General features: G+C 40.7%; 3 protein-coding genes across 4 annotated transcripts in view; 2 read left to right on the forward strand and 1 right to left on the reverse strand.

Moving 5' to 3' along the window:
* Nucleotides 1-18,938, reverse strand: part of LOC149679757 (uncharacterized) — a 46,101-nt gene that overhangs the window by 24,975 nt on the left and 2,188 nt on the right. The gene's annotated exons all lie outside the window — the stretch shown is intronic.
* On the forward strand, nucleotides 123-6,137 carry LOC149679760 (85/88 kDa calcium-independent phospholipase A2-like). The gene is made up of 10 exons (XM_089835597.1): nucleotides 123-1,127; nucleotides 1,193-1,408; nucleotides 1,867-2,265; nucleotides 2,328-2,427; nucleotides 2,485-2,667; nucleotides 4,367-4,628; nucleotides 4,703-5,087; nucleotides 5,154-5,421; nucleotides 5,708-5,809; nucleotides 5,876-6,137. Exons 1-10 carry the CDS (start codon nucleotides 445-447, stop codon nucleotides 6,092-6,094), a joined length of 2,817 nt encoding a protein of 938 aa, XP_089691723.1. The 5' UTR covers nucleotides 123-444; the 3' UTR covers nucleotides 6,095-6,137.
* Nucleotides 6,459-18,522, forward strand: LOC149679761 (85/88 kDa calcium-independent phospholipase A2-like). 2 transcript variants are annotated; one of them, XM_089835595.1, is made up of 10 exons: nucleotides 6,459-6,752; nucleotides 6,807-7,844; nucleotides 9,725-10,096; nucleotides 11,772-12,054; nucleotides 12,969-13,227; nucleotides 13,298-13,534; nucleotides 14,815-15,087; nucleotides 16,179-16,327; nucleotides 16,461-16,562; nucleotides 18,041-18,522. In XM_089835595.1, exons 2-10 carry the CDS (start codon nucleotides 6,835-6,837, stop codon nucleotides 18,257-18,259), a joined length of 2,904 nt encoding a protein of 967 aa, XP_089691721.1. In that variant the 5' UTR covers nucleotides 6,459-6,752; nucleotides 6,807-6,834; the 3' UTR covers nucleotides 18,260-18,522. The 2 variants fall into 2 exon arrangements, with proteins under 2 accessions (XP_089691721.1, XP_089691719.1); XM_089835593.1 differs by having other exon boundaries at nucleotides 6,818-7,844.

Raw genomic sequence — 18,938 nt, forward strand, 5'->3', positions numbered from 1 at the left:
ATAGCGTTAATTTTGAAGTTTTTAATTCCTTTGAATCTCTTATAAGGGGTGTTTTGATAATATTTGTTAAGCCTTGGCCTTGTCAATAAAATCATGGTTATGCTTTGCCCCCCTCCTCCCCCTAAGCCTACACTCCCTACAGATTCATGAAAACAAACAAAATGGCGGCTAATCTCGCCTACTGTTACGGCTACAAATTAAGTTTTAGATTTATTTAGTAATTAGGAATGTTTTTCACACATAAATTCAACACATAATCGTGAATTTTAAACGAATAGCGTTAATTTTGAAGTTTTTAATTCGTTTGAATCTTTTATAAGGGGTATTTTGATAATATTTGTTAAGCCTTGGCCTTGTCAATAATAAAATCATGGTTATGCTTTGTTGTTTTTGTTTACAATTTAATTAGTATTTTTACGATTGCCGATTTAATTTAATTTAATCATGGGGAAACAAGGTAAATTGTTAAACGCGGCTACGAGACAAACTATTATGAATGTCTTAAACTCGTTGATATCAACATATCCCAAAGAAGCGTTGGGTAGATTAGTTAAACAAGCGGCTAAAATGACTGGTGTTTCACCATTTACGGTATGGCGTGTTAAAAAAGAACACCAAGAGTGCGGTGGTAAATTTAAAGAACGGGTTGTCAAAAGAAATAACTTTGGTAAAAACTTAAGAATCAGTAAATTTGACAAGAGAGTCTTAGACTCGATTAGTCGTAAAGTATTAGACTTTGTCGCCGCAACGGAGAAACCATCTTGTAAAAAAATATTGGAACATATTAACGCGGATCCCACTCTACCCAACTTCCAAACCGTGTGTACTTTAAGACGTTTATTAGTTGACTTAGGTTTCAACGCTAAATTTGAACTTGTTAATGCTCCCATCGAACCTACACCAAATCGTACTGGTGGTCCTGCTAGGAAAACAAAACCCAAACCCACCACAAATCTACCCGATAGTCCGTACAAAGTCATTCCAATTAACGGGAAAGATTTTTCAGCGGCCGAAATACTTTATCGCTTTGAAAATATACTTCTATGCAAACGAAACTTAACCACTGAAAAATATTTCTTTGAGGTTGATTATGAAAACCCCAATCCTGGTTTGCCTCACGCATTTAGGTTCGTGTAATAATTCCCAAAGCGCTTCTTTCAAAATCTCAAATAATCCTTTAATATATGGTCAGTTTGTACCGCTCTGAGATGAAACCAGAAGCGACCAACATGTACCTTTTCCTCAAAAAGATCTTACCGATCTTTGCAACTAGCGTTCCCGATATTTTTAAGAAAGAAAGTCTTCAGGAATTAACCGATATCGCTAATAAACATACGGGTTGGACTCCCGCTCATATAGCTTCTTATTTAGGATGGACAAAATGTTTTAGAAACGCAGAATTTTCAAGGTAAAACCCTTGAGAAGTTGTTAAAGGCCGACTTCCAGCGAAAAGGGTTCTAGCGAACTGAAAACCGAGCATCGAGACTAACAATGAAGCGACCGTGCCGATTTTCGAATCCCCGCTGGGGTAAAAGATGGAAGGGTTCTTAGCTAACTGAAAGCCGTGCAATGTGGTGGTTCTAGCGAACTGAAGATGAACAATAGAAATCCTTTTAAATTTATTTCCTCTCGAATTTTTGCTTTCCCCCGAAGGAAATTCTCTATTGTTCATCTTCAGTTCGCTAGAACCACATTGCACGGCTTTCAGTTAGCTAGAACCCTTCCATCTTTTACCCCAGCGGGGATTCGAAAATCGGCACGGTCGCTCCATTGATAGTCTCGATGCTCGGTTTTCAGTTCGCTAGAACTCTTTTCGCTGGAGGTCGGCCTTTAAGAAACAGTGGTCTAATTGTAGAAGTTATTTAGACTCGTCAACGAACTATGTACCGAAACTTTAGCAGCCCCGATTCATATCGCTATTGAAGCCCAAAGACCAGACGTGATTCAAATGTTGATTCACGCAAATGCTCAATTGAATGCCATTGATAAAAAAGGGAATACGGTCTTCCATTACGCCGCTAATACCCGAAAAGATATAATACAAGCGCTACTTTATTGGGAAACTCCTAGTTTAATTAATAAAATGAACGTTGATGGTCACACACCCTTACAAATTGCATGTATGGCAAATAACGCTGAATGTATTACTGAGTTGTTAAGCGCCGGAGCTGACGCTAACGCTACAATGGCTGTTAATCAAATACAATCAGAAGTTCCGCAAAATGCGGCAAGAATGGATTTTGCTATGGAATCTATAATTACAGAGTAAGCAATTACTTCGGAAAAGCGTTACGGAAATTTTATAACGTAGAACGTTTTTAAATCAGAGATAAGGTTGATGAACCGATATGTGGAGACCCAATGCAATTTTACTCCGACGTAATTAAGTATGGGGGAACTCCTTTGCATTTGGCAAAAACTCCACAAGTAATTGTGTTTTATTCGTTAATTTTAATTAGGTTCGCTAATTTTCAATCATTTCAGTGTTTAGAGGCTCTTATAGACTTCGGGTGTCATTTGAATGACAAAAACAATGAAGGTTATACAGCCTTACATGTTTTTGTCCTTAAAAACCAATTATCATGTTTGGTAACGCTATTATGTTGTGGAGCAAATCCAAATGAGGTTTCCGATGATGGTTCTACACCTTTACACATTGCAGTTAAAGTAAATATTGTCCTTTTAGGCCTAATGTATAAATAGGTCTATTTAGGCTTAACGTATAAATATAGGTCTGTTTAGGCTTAACGTATAAATAGGTCTATTTAGGCTTAACGTATAAATATAGGTCTATTTAGGCTTAACGTAGAAATAGGTCTATTTAGGCTTAACGTAGAAATAGGTCTATTTAGGCTTAACGTATAAATATAGGTCTATTTAGGCTTAACGTATAAATATAGGTCTATTTAGGCTTAACGTATAAATATAGGTCTATTTAGGCTTAAGGTATAAATAGGTCTATTTAGGCTTAAGGTATAAATAGGTCTATTTAGGCTTAACGTATAAATAGGTCTATTTAGGCTTAACGTATAAATATAGGTCTATTTAGGCTTAACGTATAAATATAGGTCTATTTAGGCTTAACGTATAGGTCTATTTAGGCTTAACGTATAAATAGGTCTATTTAGGCTTAACGTATAAATATCGGTCTATTTAGGCTTAACGTATAAATATCGGTCTATTTAGGCTTAACTGATAAATAGGTCTATTTAGGCTTAACGTATAAATAGGTCTATTTAGGCTTAATGTATAAATAGGTCTATTTAGGCTTAACGTATAGGTCTATTTAGGCTTAACGTATAAATAGGTCTATTTAGGCTTAACGTATAAATATCGGTCTATTTAGGCTTAACTGATAAATAGGTCTATTTAGGCTTAACGTATAAATAGGTCTATTTAGGCTTAACGTAGAAATAGGTCTATTTAGGCTTAACGTATAAATATAGGTCTATTTAGGCTTAACGTATAAATATAGGTCTATTTAGGCTTAACGTATAAATATAGGTCTATTTAGGCTTAACGTATAAATATAGGTCTATTTAGGCTTAACGTATAAATATAGGTCTATTTAGGCTTAACGTATAAATATAGGTCTATTTAGGCTTAAGGTATAAATAGGTCTATTTAGGCTTAAGGTATAAATAGGTCTATTTAGGCTTAACGTATAAATAGGTCTATTTAGGCTTAACGTATAAATATAGGTCTATTTAGGCTTAACGTATAAATATAGGTCTATTTAGGCTTAACGTATAGGTCTATTTAGGCTTAACGTATAAATAGGTCTATTTAGGCTTAACGTATAAATATCGGTCTATTTAGGCTTAACTGATAAATAGGTCTATTTAGGCTTAACGTATAAATAGGTCTATTTAGGCTTAATGTATAAATAGGTCTATTTAGGCTTAACGTATAGGTCTATTTAGGCTTAACGTATAAATAGGTCTATTTAGGCTTAACGTATAAATATCGGTCTATTTAGGCTTAACTGATAAATAGGTCTATTTAGGCTTAACGTATAAATAGGTCTATTTAGGCTTAAAGGGACTGCAAAGAAGGCATCGGCGGGTGGGTAAAAATTATTTGAAATACGTCACAGACATCACGTGATGCCAAGATACAAAGGCTTCTCATGGAGTGGAACTGGACATCTAGTCCTTGTTTTTCGCGAGATTGCAGCGCCAATTCCATGAAGTGGTGGTTTTCGAAATAAAACGAACTAAGCTTCTTTGAACCACGCCTCTCCTTGGTCACGTGCCTCTGACGTATTTCAAATAATTTTTACCAACCTGCCGATGCCTTCTTTACAGTCCCTTTAATGTATAAATAGGTCTATTTAGGCCTAATTTACCATATTTTTCTTTTTAAGGTTGGCGATCCTTATTTAGTCAAAGCTCTACTAATATTTGGGGCAAACCCTAATATAAAAAATAGGGATAACTTGACGCCGTTACATTTAACAGCGACGGCAAATTTCGCCAATCAGGAATTCATCTTGTTTATTTTACATTCCATGAACGCCAAAAGATGTTGCATGACTTTACAGGATATTTGTTCAAGGGGTTGTTCAATTAATAGTAATTGGAACGGAATTCCGCCTCAAAAATTATCACAAATTGAAGTTCCTAGATGTAAGAAGTGCACTCCTAAGCCTATAACTAATTAACACATTTAAGTTAATTAAAGTGAATGTTTTTTTCTCCAGTATTTGATGGTCTGTTAGGTCTACCGACAAACAGTATCGTTTTGGCCAATTCTAAACCAATTTCAAATAAACGTCGATGTCGAATTTTATCATTAGATGATGGGGGTGTTCGCGTTTTAGTGATTATTCAAATTTTGACAGCTTTAGAAGCTGCTATGGGAACGAGTGTCTTGAAATATTTTGATTTAATCGTTGGAACTGGACTTGGAGGCGTTTTAGCTTTAGCACTATCTTTAGGCAAACCATTACAAGCATGTCGAGGATTGATATTCAAGCTAAAAGATAAAATATTCGCGCCAGGAAAGAACGTAGATCACGACGCGTTAATTTGTTTCTTAAAACGAGAGTTTGGTGAACGTGTAACTTTGGCTGAAATTAGTGGAAGGTGATTTGGACTAATTTAGGCCTAAATGTTTTGTCTGTAACTGATGGGTTTATTTATGGATTTCAGGGTTTTATTAACGGGTATTTTTAGCGATAGACAACCACCCGAACTTCGTTTATTTCGAAATTACACATCACCTCGAAGTATTCTTAAACAACAAGCAGATATGTGCTTTGATCATCCCGAGCAATTAGCTTGGCAAGTTGCCAGAGCTTGTTGTTCAATTTATCAACATAATCCTGATAAACACGAAATGGGGGCGTGGTTTGTTACTAATCCAATTACGGATGCCTTAACAGAGATACATAAACAAAATTTGGCCTTCAAAGCAATTGTAAGGCATATTATTAATCAATTAGCCTTATTCCTGATCAGCGCCATCTACCCATAGCGGTGACTTTGAGAACTACTGTAAGCGGCAAGCCAATCAGATGTCGCTAAAATCTGGTGACGTCATTTTTGGTAAGACCCGAGAGTGCCAGTCAGTGACGTCACCAGATTTTAGCGACATCTGATTGGCTTGCCGCTTACAGTAGTTCTCAAAGTCGCCGCTATGGGTAGGTGGCGCTGATCAGGAATAAGGCTAATTAGTAAGGTTTAATTGATAATTTTGGTTTTAGAACCATGAGGATGATGAATATATTATCAGAGGGTTAATTTCCCTCGGTTCGGGGCTTTTACCACATCGAATGTACTCCCAAAACGTTAATCTCAGTGATAAAGTATGTATTATAGGTCAAAAATTATCATTAAGCCTAAACTGGCCTAATTTATTAAGTTTTTCATAGATTTCTGATTTAGAAAGTGTGGCTGTAGAACAAGGTCAAACAATGTGTAGTTTATTAGGAATTCCTTATTTTCGAATAAATCCCCCTTTGACTGATATAGTTCTTTCCGAAACGACTGATACAAAAGTTTTGGTCAAAATGTTATGGGAAGCAAATCTCTATCTTAACAGAAATCAGTCTGAATTACAAGAATTGGCTAGAATAATTAAAAGATTGTAATTTTATCCGGTTTTTAGTTGAATAAAATAAGATTTTAACTTAATTTCGTGTTTTTTTACCGAAACATATGGCGGAACTGCGTTTAAAAATTCCCGCCAACAGGCTGGGAAATAGCACACTTCCTCTGGTCCAAAACCAGTTTATTAATTGCTTGGACTAGTTTTTTAATTCAAAAAGTGGGGGTTACTGGTCCTCGGGACCAGTTTATTAATTGCAAATCTATTGGGAAAAAAGGCTGGGACCAGTCCGGAGACCAGTTAATTATTTCGGGGACTAGAGGGGTCACTGGTCCCAAGGACTAGTTTAAAAAATATCCTTATTTCCCAGCCTGCCCGCCAAAGCGTTATGGTCACGTGATACTATATTTTGAAAAATTATTCGCGTACATACAAAATGGAAGGTATTTTTTGACAGATATCACCTGAATTAAGTTGATTTAAATCGTGTTTAAAATGGATATAATTACGTTTAATTACACAAATAGGAAGTGTTTAAGTCGAAGCCTATATATTAAATAATGTTACATTAATTTAATCGGGATTAGTAAGTTAAATTGGTTAGAATCGAACAATTGAAATGTTCGTTAAGCCTTGGCTTAATCGGTGCGGTACTGCGGTATAAGTTTTTGAGTGTCAAAAATAAATAATTACGGAAATTTGTAAGTTATTTAAGTTTAATTTATTAATAAGCTGTAAATAATTAAGTAACGTAGTGGAATATTAGTTTTTAAAAGCCTCAAAATGCCGAAGAATAATCAATCTAGAAAAAACAACGCGACCATTGAGTTTGGTGACGACATGGATAACATGCCGAAGGAATTTTTTAAGAAAAACCCTATGGGGAAGCTTATAAGCACGGCCACAAAACAAACTATAATGAACGTATACTCTTCGTTAGTCGCCAGTTATCCTAAAGAATCTCTAGGAAGGATCGTTAAGAAAACGGCACAGATGACGGGAGTTTCGGCTCAAACAGTTTGGAGAGCTAAAAAAGAACACCAACAATGCGGAGGCAAATTTAAAGAAAGAGTACCGAAACCGAGGAGTAGTCTAGGAAGAAAAGTTCGCATGAGCAAATTTGAAAAACACATATTAGAAGCGATTAAAAAGAAAGTTTTGGATTTTGTTGCCGAGTGCGAAAAACCATCGTGTAAAAAAATCTTTGAGACCATAAACGCCGATGTTAATTTACCCAACTTCGCTAGTATATGCACATTTAGACGTTTATTATGTGATTTAGGCTTCGATTCGAACTACGAACTAACGAATGTACCACCACCACCTTCCGAATCGACATCGGCGCCTCAACAACCGCCAGTAAAAAAACATAAGGGTAGAACATCAATCCCCATCCCGGAAGATCCTTATAAAGTAGCCCCTATAAACGCGAAAGAATTCGCGTCATCGGAAGTCATCTATCGTTCTGATAATATACTTTTGTGCAAACGTAATCAAAATCCGGAGAAATTTTTCTTTGAAACTGTTTTTGAGAACCCGAATCCTAATCCTCAACCTGGTACTCCTCAAGCCTTTAGTTTATTCCGTTCCGAAACGAAACCGGAAGCCACCAACATGTACCTTTTTCTTAAAAAAATTCTACCCAATTTCGTCTCCTCGTTTAATGACATTTTCAAGAAGGATTTGTTGCAAGAAATTTGCGATATTGCTAATCAACATACTACATGGACTTCGGCTCATATTGCGGCGTTTAAAGGATGGACTAAGTGTTTCCAGAGTGAAAATTTCCTGAAGTAAATATTACTTCAGTAAATAAACATAAAAATCGCAAGACGGGCCGGAAAAGTCGGGGGAATCGCAAGACGGGCCGGAAAAGTCGGGGGTTCACAAGACGGGCCGGAAAAGTCGGGGGGGGGATCGCAAGACGGGCCGGAAAAGTCGGGGGGGGATCGCAAGACGGGCCGGAAAAGTCGGGGGGGGGGATCGCAAGACGGGCCGGAAAAGTCGGGGGGGGGATCGCAAGACGGGCCGGAAAAGTCGGGGGGGGATCGCAAGACGGGCCGGAAAAGTCGGGGGAATCGTGAGACGGGCCGGAAAAGTCGGGGGAATCGTGAGACGGGCCGGAAAAGTCGGGGGAATCGTGAGACGGGCCGGAAAAGTCGGGGGAATCGTGAGACGGGCCGGAAATGTCGGGGGGATCGCAAGACGGGTCGGGGGGGATCGCAAGACGGGCCGGAAACGTCGGGGGGATCGCAAGACGGGCCGGAAAAGTCGGGGGGATCGCAAGACGGGCCGGGAAAGTCGGGGGAATCGCGAGACGGACCGGAAAAGTCGGGGGGATCGCAAGACGGGCCGGAAAAGTCGGGGGGATCGCGAGACGGGCCGGAAAAGTCGGGGGAATCGCAAGACGGGCCGGAAAAGTCGGGGGTTCACAAGACGGGCCGGAAAAGTCGGGGGGGGGGGGTCGCAAGACGGGCCGGAAAAGTCGGGGGGGATCGCAAGACGGGCCGGAAAAGTCGGGGGGATCGCAAGACGGGCCGGAAAAGTCGGGGGGGATCGCAAGACGGGCCGGAAAAGTCGGGGGGGATCGCAAGACGGGCCGGAAAAGTCGGGGAAATCGTGAGACGGGCCGGAAAAGTCGGGGGAATCGTGAGACGGGCCGGAAATGTCGGGGGGATCGCAAGACGGGCCGGAAACGTCGGGGGGATCGCAAGACGGGCCGGAAACGTCGGGGGGATCGCAAGACGGGTCGGAAAAGTCGGGGGGATCGCAAGACGGGCCGGGAAAGTCGGGGAAATCGCGAGACGGACCGGAAAAGTCGGGGGGATCGCAAGACGGGCCGGAAAAGTCGGGGGGGGGGGATCGCAAGACGGGCCGGAAAAGTCGGGGGGGGGGGATCGCAAGACGGGCCGGAAAAGTCGGGGGGGATCGCAAGACGGGCCGGAAAAGTCGGGGGGGGGGGATCGCAAGACGGGCCGGAAAAGTCGGGGGAATCGTGAAACGGGCCGGAAAAGTCGGGGGAATCGTGAGACGGGCCGGAAATGTCGGGGGGATCGCAAGACGGGCCGGAAACGTCGGGGGGGATCGCAAGACGGGCCGGAAACGTCGGGGGGATCGCAAGACGGGCCGGAAAAGTCGGGGGATCGCAAGACGGGCCGGGAAAGTCGGGGAAATCGCGAGACGGACCGGAAACGTCGGGGGGATCGCAAGACGGGCCGGAAAAGTCGGGGGATCGCAAGACGGGCCGGGAAAGTCGGGGGGATCGCAAGACGGGCCGGGAAAGTCGGGGAAATCGCGAGACGGACCGGAAAAGTCGGGGGGATCGCAAGACGGACCGGAAAAGTCGGGGGGATCGCAAGACGGGTCGGAAAAGTCGGGGGAATCGCGAGACGGGCCGGAAAAGTCGGGGGGATCGCAAGACGGGCCGGAAAAGTCGGGGGAATCGCGAGACGGGCCGGAAAAGTCGGGGGAATCGCAAGACGGGCCGGAAAAGTCGGGGGAATTTCAAATCGTAGGAGGAGGTCAGGGAAAATCGTAGAAAATAAGTCAGGGGGAAACCTTTGAAAGTCAGGGAATTTGAACAATAAAATTTCGTGGCAACCCTACTGGAAAAACGTCGAGAAGTTTATTCTAACCCTCCCATTAGTTTTAACTTAGTTAATTATATTTCCAGACTAGTTAACGAGCCATGCGCGGAAACATTGGTGACACCCATTCACATCGCCATTGATAGACAACGTCCTGATGTGATTCAAACACTAATTCACATGAGTGCTCAACTGAATGCCATAGACAAAAAAGGAAATACTGTTTTTCACTACGCGGCCACCACGACGAAAGAAATCATTCAAGCTCTCTGTTATTGGGAAACACCATCCCTTATAAATAAAATAAACATTGATGGACACACTCCTTTACAAATCGCCTGCATTGCCAACAACGCCGAATGCGTTTACGAACTTCTAAACGCTGGTGCCGACATGAACGCCCATCTTGCTGCCGCTAACAACACTCCTATGGAGTTTTCAGTTGACCCCATGAATGAGTAAGTGAGATTTCATTCAATTTTATCGTAGCAGAAGGGGATAATAGAAGAAGGGTGACACTCTGTATCCTCTTAATAGAGTAATCTCGGTAGAGAGGGGAAAAACCAGTTTATCCCTCCCTTTAGGCGTGCTTTTGTAAGAGGGAATACTGAGCGCGCTTGTTAGGGGGGATGACACGGAGCATGGAGAGTAGTATCGGCGCTACGTACAGCAACGTCACTCCCTTCTATCTCCAAGCTACGTGTCATCCCCCCTAACAAGCGCGCTCAGTATTCCCTCTTACAAAAGCGCGCCTAAAGGGAGGGATAAACTGGTTTTTCCCCCTCTCTACCGAGATTACGCTATGGAGTGACGTTGCAATAAGTAGCGCTGACATTACTCTATACTTTAGTTATGAAATTACATGATTCTTCCCGGGATCATGGCACCATTTTTGTTAATTTTCTCTCCCGCTTATCAAACTTAATTCAGATGGGTAACAATCGCACCGTGCTAGGGTCAATTCTAAAATTACTGTTTGGTATTTACTAAATCCTCAGCAATAAATTAGGCCACAAATCTTGATTGTCTTGACGTGGGGGACAAAAATTACCACAAGCGCATGCGCATGCTCCTTGGTTAGCAAATAGTTAGGCGCTAATAGAGCTATCTCAGTTGTGACGCCAGTGATAAGGTAAAACATCACAGGCGGCCATATTTGGTACCCTTTTGGTTCTATGTGCAAATACCATGGGTGACGTCACAATAAGGCCTTCTGAGATTACTCTATTGTGACAAATCACAGGGTTCATGAATTTTATCAACTAACATATGGAGCTAACTCAGTTGTGACGTCAGTGCTTAGGTAAAACGTCACAAACTTAGGTTTGGCGGCCATGTTTGGTACCGCGTGGGTTCTATGGGTAAATATCATGGGTGACGTCACACTAAGGCCTTCTGAGATAGCGCTATTGTGACAAATCACAGGGTTCATGAATTTTACCAACTAACATATAGAGCTAACTCAGTTGTAACGTCAGTGATTAGGTAAAACGTTACAGGCGGCCATATTTGGTACCCTTTTGGTTCTATATGCAAATACTATGAGTGACGTCACAATAAGGCCTTCTGAGATAGCTCTATTGTGACAAATCACAGGGTTCATGAATTTTATCAACTAACATATAGAGCTAACTCAGTTCTGACGTCAGTGCTTAGGTAAAACGTCACAGGCGACCATGTTTGGTACCGCGTTGGTTCTATGTGCAAATACCATGGGTGACGTCACAATAAGGCTTCTGAGATAGCTCTATTGTGACAAATCACAGGGTTCATGAATTTTATCAACTAACATATAGAGCTAACTCAGTTGTGACGTCAGTGTTTAGGTAAAACGTCACAGGCTTAGGTTTGGCGGCCGTGTTTGGTACCGCGTTGGTTCTATGGGCAAGTACCATGGGTGACGTCACAATAAGGCCTTCTGAGATAGCTCTATAGAGTAATGATGCGGGTGAATTATTTACATGTCGTATGAATGATTCGGTTTAGTAACCTTATGCACTCCAAATGTTAAGGGAATGATGTTGGGGGAAGAATCGTGTTACAATTACCTCGGGCGCTTTGTGGGGTGGTACACTTCTCTCGAAAAGAAGTTTTATACACTTCTGATCATTTTTAAATGCATTTTTTTTTTAGTCCCATGAGAGAGAAAGAGGTTTGTAACGATCCTATGCAACTTTACAACAAATTATCAAAGTCCGGGGGAACTCCTTTACATTTGGCCGAAACTCCCGAATGTTTGGAAGCTTTGATTGATTTTGGGTGCCATTTGGATGCCAAGAATTATAATGGAGATACGGCTCTACATATCTTCGTCTCGAAGAATAAATTAGGATGTATCATTACGCTGCTAAGTAGCGGAGCCAATCCAAATATTTTGGATTGTCAGGGTAGCGCGGCTCTTCATATTGCTGTTAAGGTAAATTTTTAAGTATTTTGATGGGTAACCGTTGTGTTGGTTCCGAGGTTAATTCGCGGATTAATCGGTTCTGGGGTTAATTTACGCGTTAATCGGTTCTGGGGTTAATTTACGCGTTAATCGGACCCGGGGTTAATTTACGCGTTAATCGGACCCGGGGTTAATTTACGAGTTAATCGGTCCCGGGGTTAATTTACGCATTAATCGTTTCCTGGGGTTAATTTACGCATTAATCGGTTTCCCGGGGTTAATTTACGCATTAATCGGTTTCCCGGGGTTAATTTACGCATTAATCGGTTTCCCGGGGTTAATTTACGCATTAATCGGTGTCGGGGTTAATTTACGCATTAATCGGTGTCGGGGTTAATTTACGGATTAAACGGTTTCCCAGGGTTAATTTACGCATTAATCGGTTTCGGGGTTAATTTACGCATTAATCGGTTCCGGGGTTAATTTACGCATTAATCGCTAACGGGGTTAATTTACGCATTAATCGCTAACGGGGTTAATTTACGCATTAATCGGTAACGGGGTTGATTTACGCATTAATCGCTTCCGGGGTTAATTTACGCGTTAATCGGTAACGGGGTTGATTTACGCATTAATCGCTTCCGGGGTTAATTTACGCGTTAATCGGTCCCGGGGTTAATTTACGCATTAATCGATTCCCGGGGTTAATTTACGCATTAATCGGTTCCGGAGTTAATTTGCGCATTAATCGGTTCCGGTGCTAATTTACGCGTTTATCGGTCCCGGGCTTAATTTACGCATTAATCGCTAACGGGGTTAATTTACGGATTAATCGCTAACGGGGTTAATTTACGGATTAATCGCTAACGGGGTTAATTTACGGATTAGTTTAAAGCCTTATCCCAATCGTGTTTAGTCTTTAGACTCATTTGAACGTCTTGTAGGTTGGCGACGCATCCCTTGTTCAAACCCTACTAATTTTTGGCGCAAACCCTAACGTAAAAGACGCGGAAGGATTTACTCCCCGCCATATAGTCGCTACGGGAAACCACCCTAACAAGGAATTTATATTATTTATCTTGCATTCGATGAGCGCTATTAGATGCGCCACAATGTGCCCAACTTGCGCCAGAGGTTGCGCTTTTAACGGCAATTGGAATGGAATTCCTCCTCAAAAATTGTCGCAAGTCGAAGTTCCTAGATGTAAGATGGTTGTTGACCCTCCAATTATGTTAATTAGTTAATTAATTAACCAATCTCGTTATCTCTTAAGTGTTTGATGGTTTATTGGGTTTACCAACACCGAATATAATTCATCCCAGTCATAAAAACAGCCTAAATAAACGTAGATGTCGAATACTTTGTCTCGATGGTGCTGGGATTCGAGCCCTAGTTTTGATACAAATTTTATCCGCTTTGGAATCAGTTATGGGTTGCAATGTTCTAAAATACTTTGATTTAGTTTCCGGTACTGGTACCGGTGGTTTATTAGCGTTGGCTTTAGGCTTAGGTGCGTTTATATCTCGTCTCGTCAAGAAGTGATATCTATTTTATTAGGGAGAAGGTATAAGATGCATTGCCTTTGTATTCGCGCCAGGCCATAGTCCCAGTCCCCCTTTCAAAATACAAGGGGGGACGTAAAAGGAGGCGCCGGGCGAATATTTCGCCCGAGGGCTCGGACGTTTGTCAAAATCCCGTACACTTCGTTTGAAATCTGTTTAAAATCTCGAAATCTCACGTCAAAATCTAAAAATCTTAAAATCTCCCGTCAAAATCTGAAAATTTTAAAATCTCACGTCAAAATCTAGAAATCCCTACCTTAAAATCTGAAAATCCCGAAATCCCTATTTTAAAATCTGAAAATTCCGAAATCTTCACCTAAAATCCCGAAATCTCACATTAAAATCTAGAAATCCCAAAATCCCTACCTTAAAATCTGAAAATCCCGAAATCCCTATTTTAAAATCTGAAAATCCCGAAATCCCTATTTTAAAATCTGAAAATCCTGAAATCTTCACCTAAAATCCCGAAATCTCACATTAAAATCTAGAAATCCTGAAATCTTAACGTAAAATCCCGAAATCTCATCCTAAAATATCAAAATCAGAAAATCTCCTCGAAATCCGAAAATCTCCTCGAAATCTGAAAATCTCCTTCAAAATCTGAAAATCTCCTTCAAAATCTGAAAATCTTGTTCCAAAGCCCGAAATCTCCTTCAAAATCTGAAAATCCTGAACAAAATCCCGAAATCTTCTTCGAAATCTGAAAATCTCCTTCAAAATCTGAAAATCCTGAACAAAATCCCGAAATCTTCTTCGAAATCTGAAAATCGCGTTCAAAATCTGAAAATCTCCTTTAAAATCCCGAAATCTTAAAATCTTGGACTAGATTTCCAGATTTCTAAAATCTGAGTCAGAATCTCAAAATCTGGGGCAAAATCTCAAAATCTTTGTCAAAATCTTGAAATCTCAAAATCCCGTACACTAAAATGCCGGACGTCCGACCCCTCGATTTCGCTACACTCTCCTCAGCCGGAAAATATGACTGTAATTTTCGTCATTCGCGTCGGTCGCGCTGACGTGAGTTTTCAAGAACCAATGAGATGATTGCTGGTTGTAATTTAGAGGCGGCGGGGATTAACTCCGGACCTACCTATACGTTTGGACTGGAGATAAAGCTAGATTGCGGGGGCGAATTTATACCTTCTCCCTAATAAAATAGATATAACTTCTTGATCTCGTTATTAACGAAGATTTCGTTTATTTATGGTTTTAAAATAAATGTTTTTAGGGAAATCTCTCGATCATTGTCGAGGTTTTATGTTCAAGTTGAGAAACAAATTATTTACGGGTAGTTTTAAAAGTTTCAATCAAGACGTTTTAGTTAAATTTCTTAAGAAGGAATTAGGCGAAGTTGTAACGTTATCGGAAATTAAATTTGGACGAATTATGGTCACGGGAATTCACGAGGAAAGACAACCACCCGAATTGCGATTGTTTAGGAATTACGCCGCACCCAGAACCATTTTGAATCAGCCAACTGATATGTGCTACGATCACCATGGTAAGTTTTATTTTATTCTTGATTTTTTAGTAGAGATGCGCGAGTCCAAGTGCGTGTATTATAAAATAGGACTCGACGAGTCCAATATTCCAGTACTCGCGAGTCCTTAAAGTTAAAACTTGTTAGCCGAGTCCCAAAGTCCAATATTCCAGTACTCGCGAGTCCTTAAAGTTAAACTTGTTAACCGAGTCCTCGAGTCCAACATCCCTAAACTCGCGAGTCCTTAAAGTTAAAACTTTCTAGTCGAGTCCTCGAGTCCAACATCCCAATACTCGCGAGTCCTTAAAGTTAAAACTTTCTAGTCGAGTCCCAGAGTCCAACATCCCTAAACTCGCGAGTCCTTAAAGTTAAAACTTTCTAGTCGAGTCCTCGAGTCCAACATCCCAATACTCGCGAGTCCTTAAAGTTAAAACTTTCTAGTCGAGTCCCAGAGTCCAACATCCCTAAACTCGCGAGTCCTTAAAGTTAAAACTTTCTAGTCGAGTCCTCGAGTCCAACATCCCTAAACTCGCGAGTCCTTAAAGTTAAAACTTTCTAGTCGAGTCCTCGAGTCCAACATTCCAATACTCGCGAGTCCTTAAAGTTAAAACTTGTTAACCGAGTCCTCGAGTCCAACATTCCAATACTCGCGAGTCCTTAACAAAGTTAAAAGATGTTATCCGAGTCCAACATGCCAGTACTCGCGCGAGTCCTTAACAGAGTTAAAACTTGTTAGCCGAGTCCAGTGCGAGTCCTAAAACCTTTTACCGAGTCCCGTGCGAGTCCTAAAACCTTTTACACCGAGTCCCGTGCGAGTCCTAAAACCTTTTACCGAGTCCAGTGCGAGTCCTAAAACCTTTTACACCGAGTCCCGTGCGAGTCCTAAAACCTTTTACCGAGTCCCGTGCGAGTCCTAAAACCTTTTACCGAGTCCCGTGCGAGTCCTAAAAACCTTTTACCGAGTCCCGTGCAAGTCCCGAAACCTTTTACCGAGTCCCGTGCGAGTCCTGAAACCTTTTACCGAGTCCCGTGCGAGTCCTAAAACCTTTTACCGAGTCCAATACTGAACCCAACAAACTTTTTGAAATAAAATTGACCTTTATTAATTTAAGGTCAATTTGCTTGGCAAGTTGCTCGAGCCGCTTGCTCTCTTTATCTTCATAACCCGGAGAAATACGAATTAGGGGGATTAATATCAAATAATCCAACCATTGACTCTTTAACCGAAATTCACGAAAGAAATTTAGCCCTTAAAGTAACGGTAAATAAAATTAATTAATTTAGCCTTTAGAAACAATACGGTCCAGGGAGCCCAATTATAGGAATTAAAGGACCATTGGGCTCCCTTTCAGTTAATTACACCGCGATTAACATCGTGACGTAAATATTTTAAGAATCACGATGATGATCTGGAAGATATTGCCTTGGTGGTTTCCCTCGGTTCTGGGTTACTTCCAATTAGAATGAATTTACAAAGCCAGCGTTTAATTGATAAGGTAACGTAAAATTCGAAAAGTTAACGAGGAAAAGGTGCCATTACAGGGTTCATACAAACCTGGAAAACCTGGAAAAATCAGGGAAATAAATAGTTGACAAAAACCTCAGGGAAATTTAGAATTTTTAGTAAAATTCAGGGAAATTTGCGTCAAACAGGGGCCGAGTAATTAAGCAAAACGTAAACAAACAACCCCCTCCATAGGATTAACATTACACCCAACTTTGGAGGCTCGTAACTCTGGTTCTAGTAGAGATACGGGGATGTCCTTTTAGTATGTTATAGTCCTATTTGCCCCCCATCCAACCACACTAAAAACGTGGGGCTATGACAAACATGGGCCGAGTAATTAAGCGAAACGTAAACAAACAACCCCCTCCATAGGATTAACATTACACTAAACTTTGGAGGCTCATAACTCTGGTTCTATTAGAGATACGGGGATGTCCCTTGAGTATGTTATAGTCCTATTTGCCCCCCATCCAACCATACTAAGAAAATACGGCTACGACAAACAGGGGCCGAGTACTTAAGCAAAATGTTCGTGAACATACCACCCTCCATAGGATTAACATTGCACTATACTTTGGAGGCTCATAACTCTGGTTATATTAGAGATACGAGGATTTTCTTTGAGTATGTTATAGTCCTATTTGCCCCCCATCCATCCATACTAAAAACGTGGGGCTACGACAAACAGGGGCCGAGTAATTAAGCAAAACGTAAACAAACAACCCCCTCCATAGGATTAACATTACCCTATACTTTGGAGGCTCATAACTCTGGTTATATTAGAGATACGGGGATGTCCTTTGAGTATGTTATAGTCCTATTTATCCCCCATCTAATAATACTAAAAACGTACGGCTACGACAAACAGGGGCCGAGTAATTAAGCAAAACGTTCAAAAACATTCCCCCTCCATAGGATTAACATTGCACTATACTTTGGAGGCTCATAACTCTGGTTCTACTGGAGATACGTGGATGTCCTTTGAGTATGTTATAGTCCTATTTATCCCCCATCCAATGATACTAAAAACGTAGGGCTACGGCAAACAGGGGCCGAGTAATTAAGCAAAACGTAAACAAACAAAACCCTCCATAGGATTAACATTACACCCAACTTTGGAGGCTCATAACTCTGGTTATATTAGAGATACGGGGATGTCCTTTGAGTATGTTATAGTCCTATTCGCCCCCCCCCCCCTCCTTCGTTAACATTTGCTCCATGGGATACTCCATATATGGGAAAAACCTGGAAAATTCAGGGAAGTATATGGGAAAAAACCTGTCCTAGAAATCTCAGGGAAATTTGTTTTCCAAAAGTTGTATGAACCCTGATGTAACATAACATTATACCTTAAAATAATGGCCTTTCTTTTAAGGTATAATGTTACGTTACCCAAACATTTTTCTTTAATTAGTTTAATTAATTAATTAATTCTGATTGGTTTATTTAACCATAAATTAATAAAAGATGGCTCAGATTGAAAGCCGGGTCGCGGAACGAGGTCAAGCAATGTGTAGTCTCTTAGAAATTCCTTATTTTCGCATTAATCCTCCGTTAACGGAGATGGTCTCTCCGGAAGAGACAGATCCAGTGGCTTTAGTAGGAATGTTATGGGAGGCTAATATCTACCTCAACAGTAAACAGTCGGAGCTTCAAGAACTCGCCAAGATAATTAAACAATTGTGAAATGTTTAATTACTTATTTTAATTTCTTTTTTTTTAATCGTTGCTATTATTATTATTAGTTTTATCCTAATTTTAATTAAATCATAGAATTAGGTCTTAATCTTAATCATGCATTTGTTATTTTAAATCAGTTTTTAGTTGCTTATTGATTGATTGTTAATTCGTAGGCATAAATTAATCAGGTTGTAAATTACCTCATTTCTTTATCAAATAAAGTATATTTTTAATTTCAATAATTAATAAAAAAGCTTCAGTGTCTTAATTAATTAATTATTTAATTACTGGATGACAAACGTCTTGTAAGGTTTTGAAGTGCAAGTGTAATAATGCAAAAGGTATGTACTATCAGAAGTATATAATACTTCTCTTCGAGAGAAGTGTACAAGCACAAAGCGGGGTAAGTGTAACGTCATTCTTCCCAACATCGGAACATTTGGAGCAAGGTTACTAAACCGAATCACATACGCGATAAATAGTTCCCTCAACATTACTCTATTTGCGTTAAACTATTTGTCAAGGCGCACTTGTGGATTTTTGTTTCACCCCATGACGAGGTTAGGGAGTTGATTGCTGAGGATTTAGTACCAAACAGTTATAGAATCCACCTTACGGTGCGATGCCCATCTGTAGTTTCTTGAGCGGGAGAGCAAACAAAAAGGGTGAGCCTGGGAAGAATGAC

Source organism: Phalangium opilio, unplaced genomic scaffold, assembly GCF_054372755.1.
Source record: "Phalangium opilio isolate 3A_F unplaced genomic scaffold, DU_Popi_V2 ptg000041l_1, whole genome shotgun sequence".
NCBI classification, from domain to species: Eukaryota; Metazoa; Arthropoda; class Arachnida; order Opiliones; family Phalangiidae; genus Phalangium; species Phalangium opilio.

Excerpts from the sequence above, each read along its gene's own strand:
- LOC149679760 (XM_089835597.1), top strand. The coding sequence starts at position 445 with ATGGGGAAACAAGGTAAATTGTTAAACGCGGCTACGAGACAAACTATT. Across the intron at positions 1,409-1,866 it reads AGAAACGCAGAATTTTCAAG|ACTCGTCAACGAACTATGTA; the intron begins GTAAAACCCTTG and ends GAAGTTATTTAG. Across the intron at positions 2,428-2,484 it reads ATTTGGCAAAAACTCCACAA|TGTTTAGAGGCTCTTATAGA; the intron begins GTAATTGTGTTT and ends CAATCATTTCAG.
- LOC149679761 (XM_089835595.1), top strand. The coding sequence starts at position 6,835 with ATGCCGAAGAATAATCAATCTAGAAAAAACAACGCGACCATTGAGTTT. Across the intron at positions 10,097-11,771 it reads TCAGTTGACCCCATGAATGA|TCCCATGAGAGAGAAAGAGG; the intron begins GTAAGTGAGATT and ends TTTTTTTTTTAG. Across the intron at positions 16,328-16,460 it reads ATTTAGCCCTTAAAGTAACG|AATCACGATGATGATCTGGA; the intron begins GTAAATAAAATT and ends AAATATTTTAAG.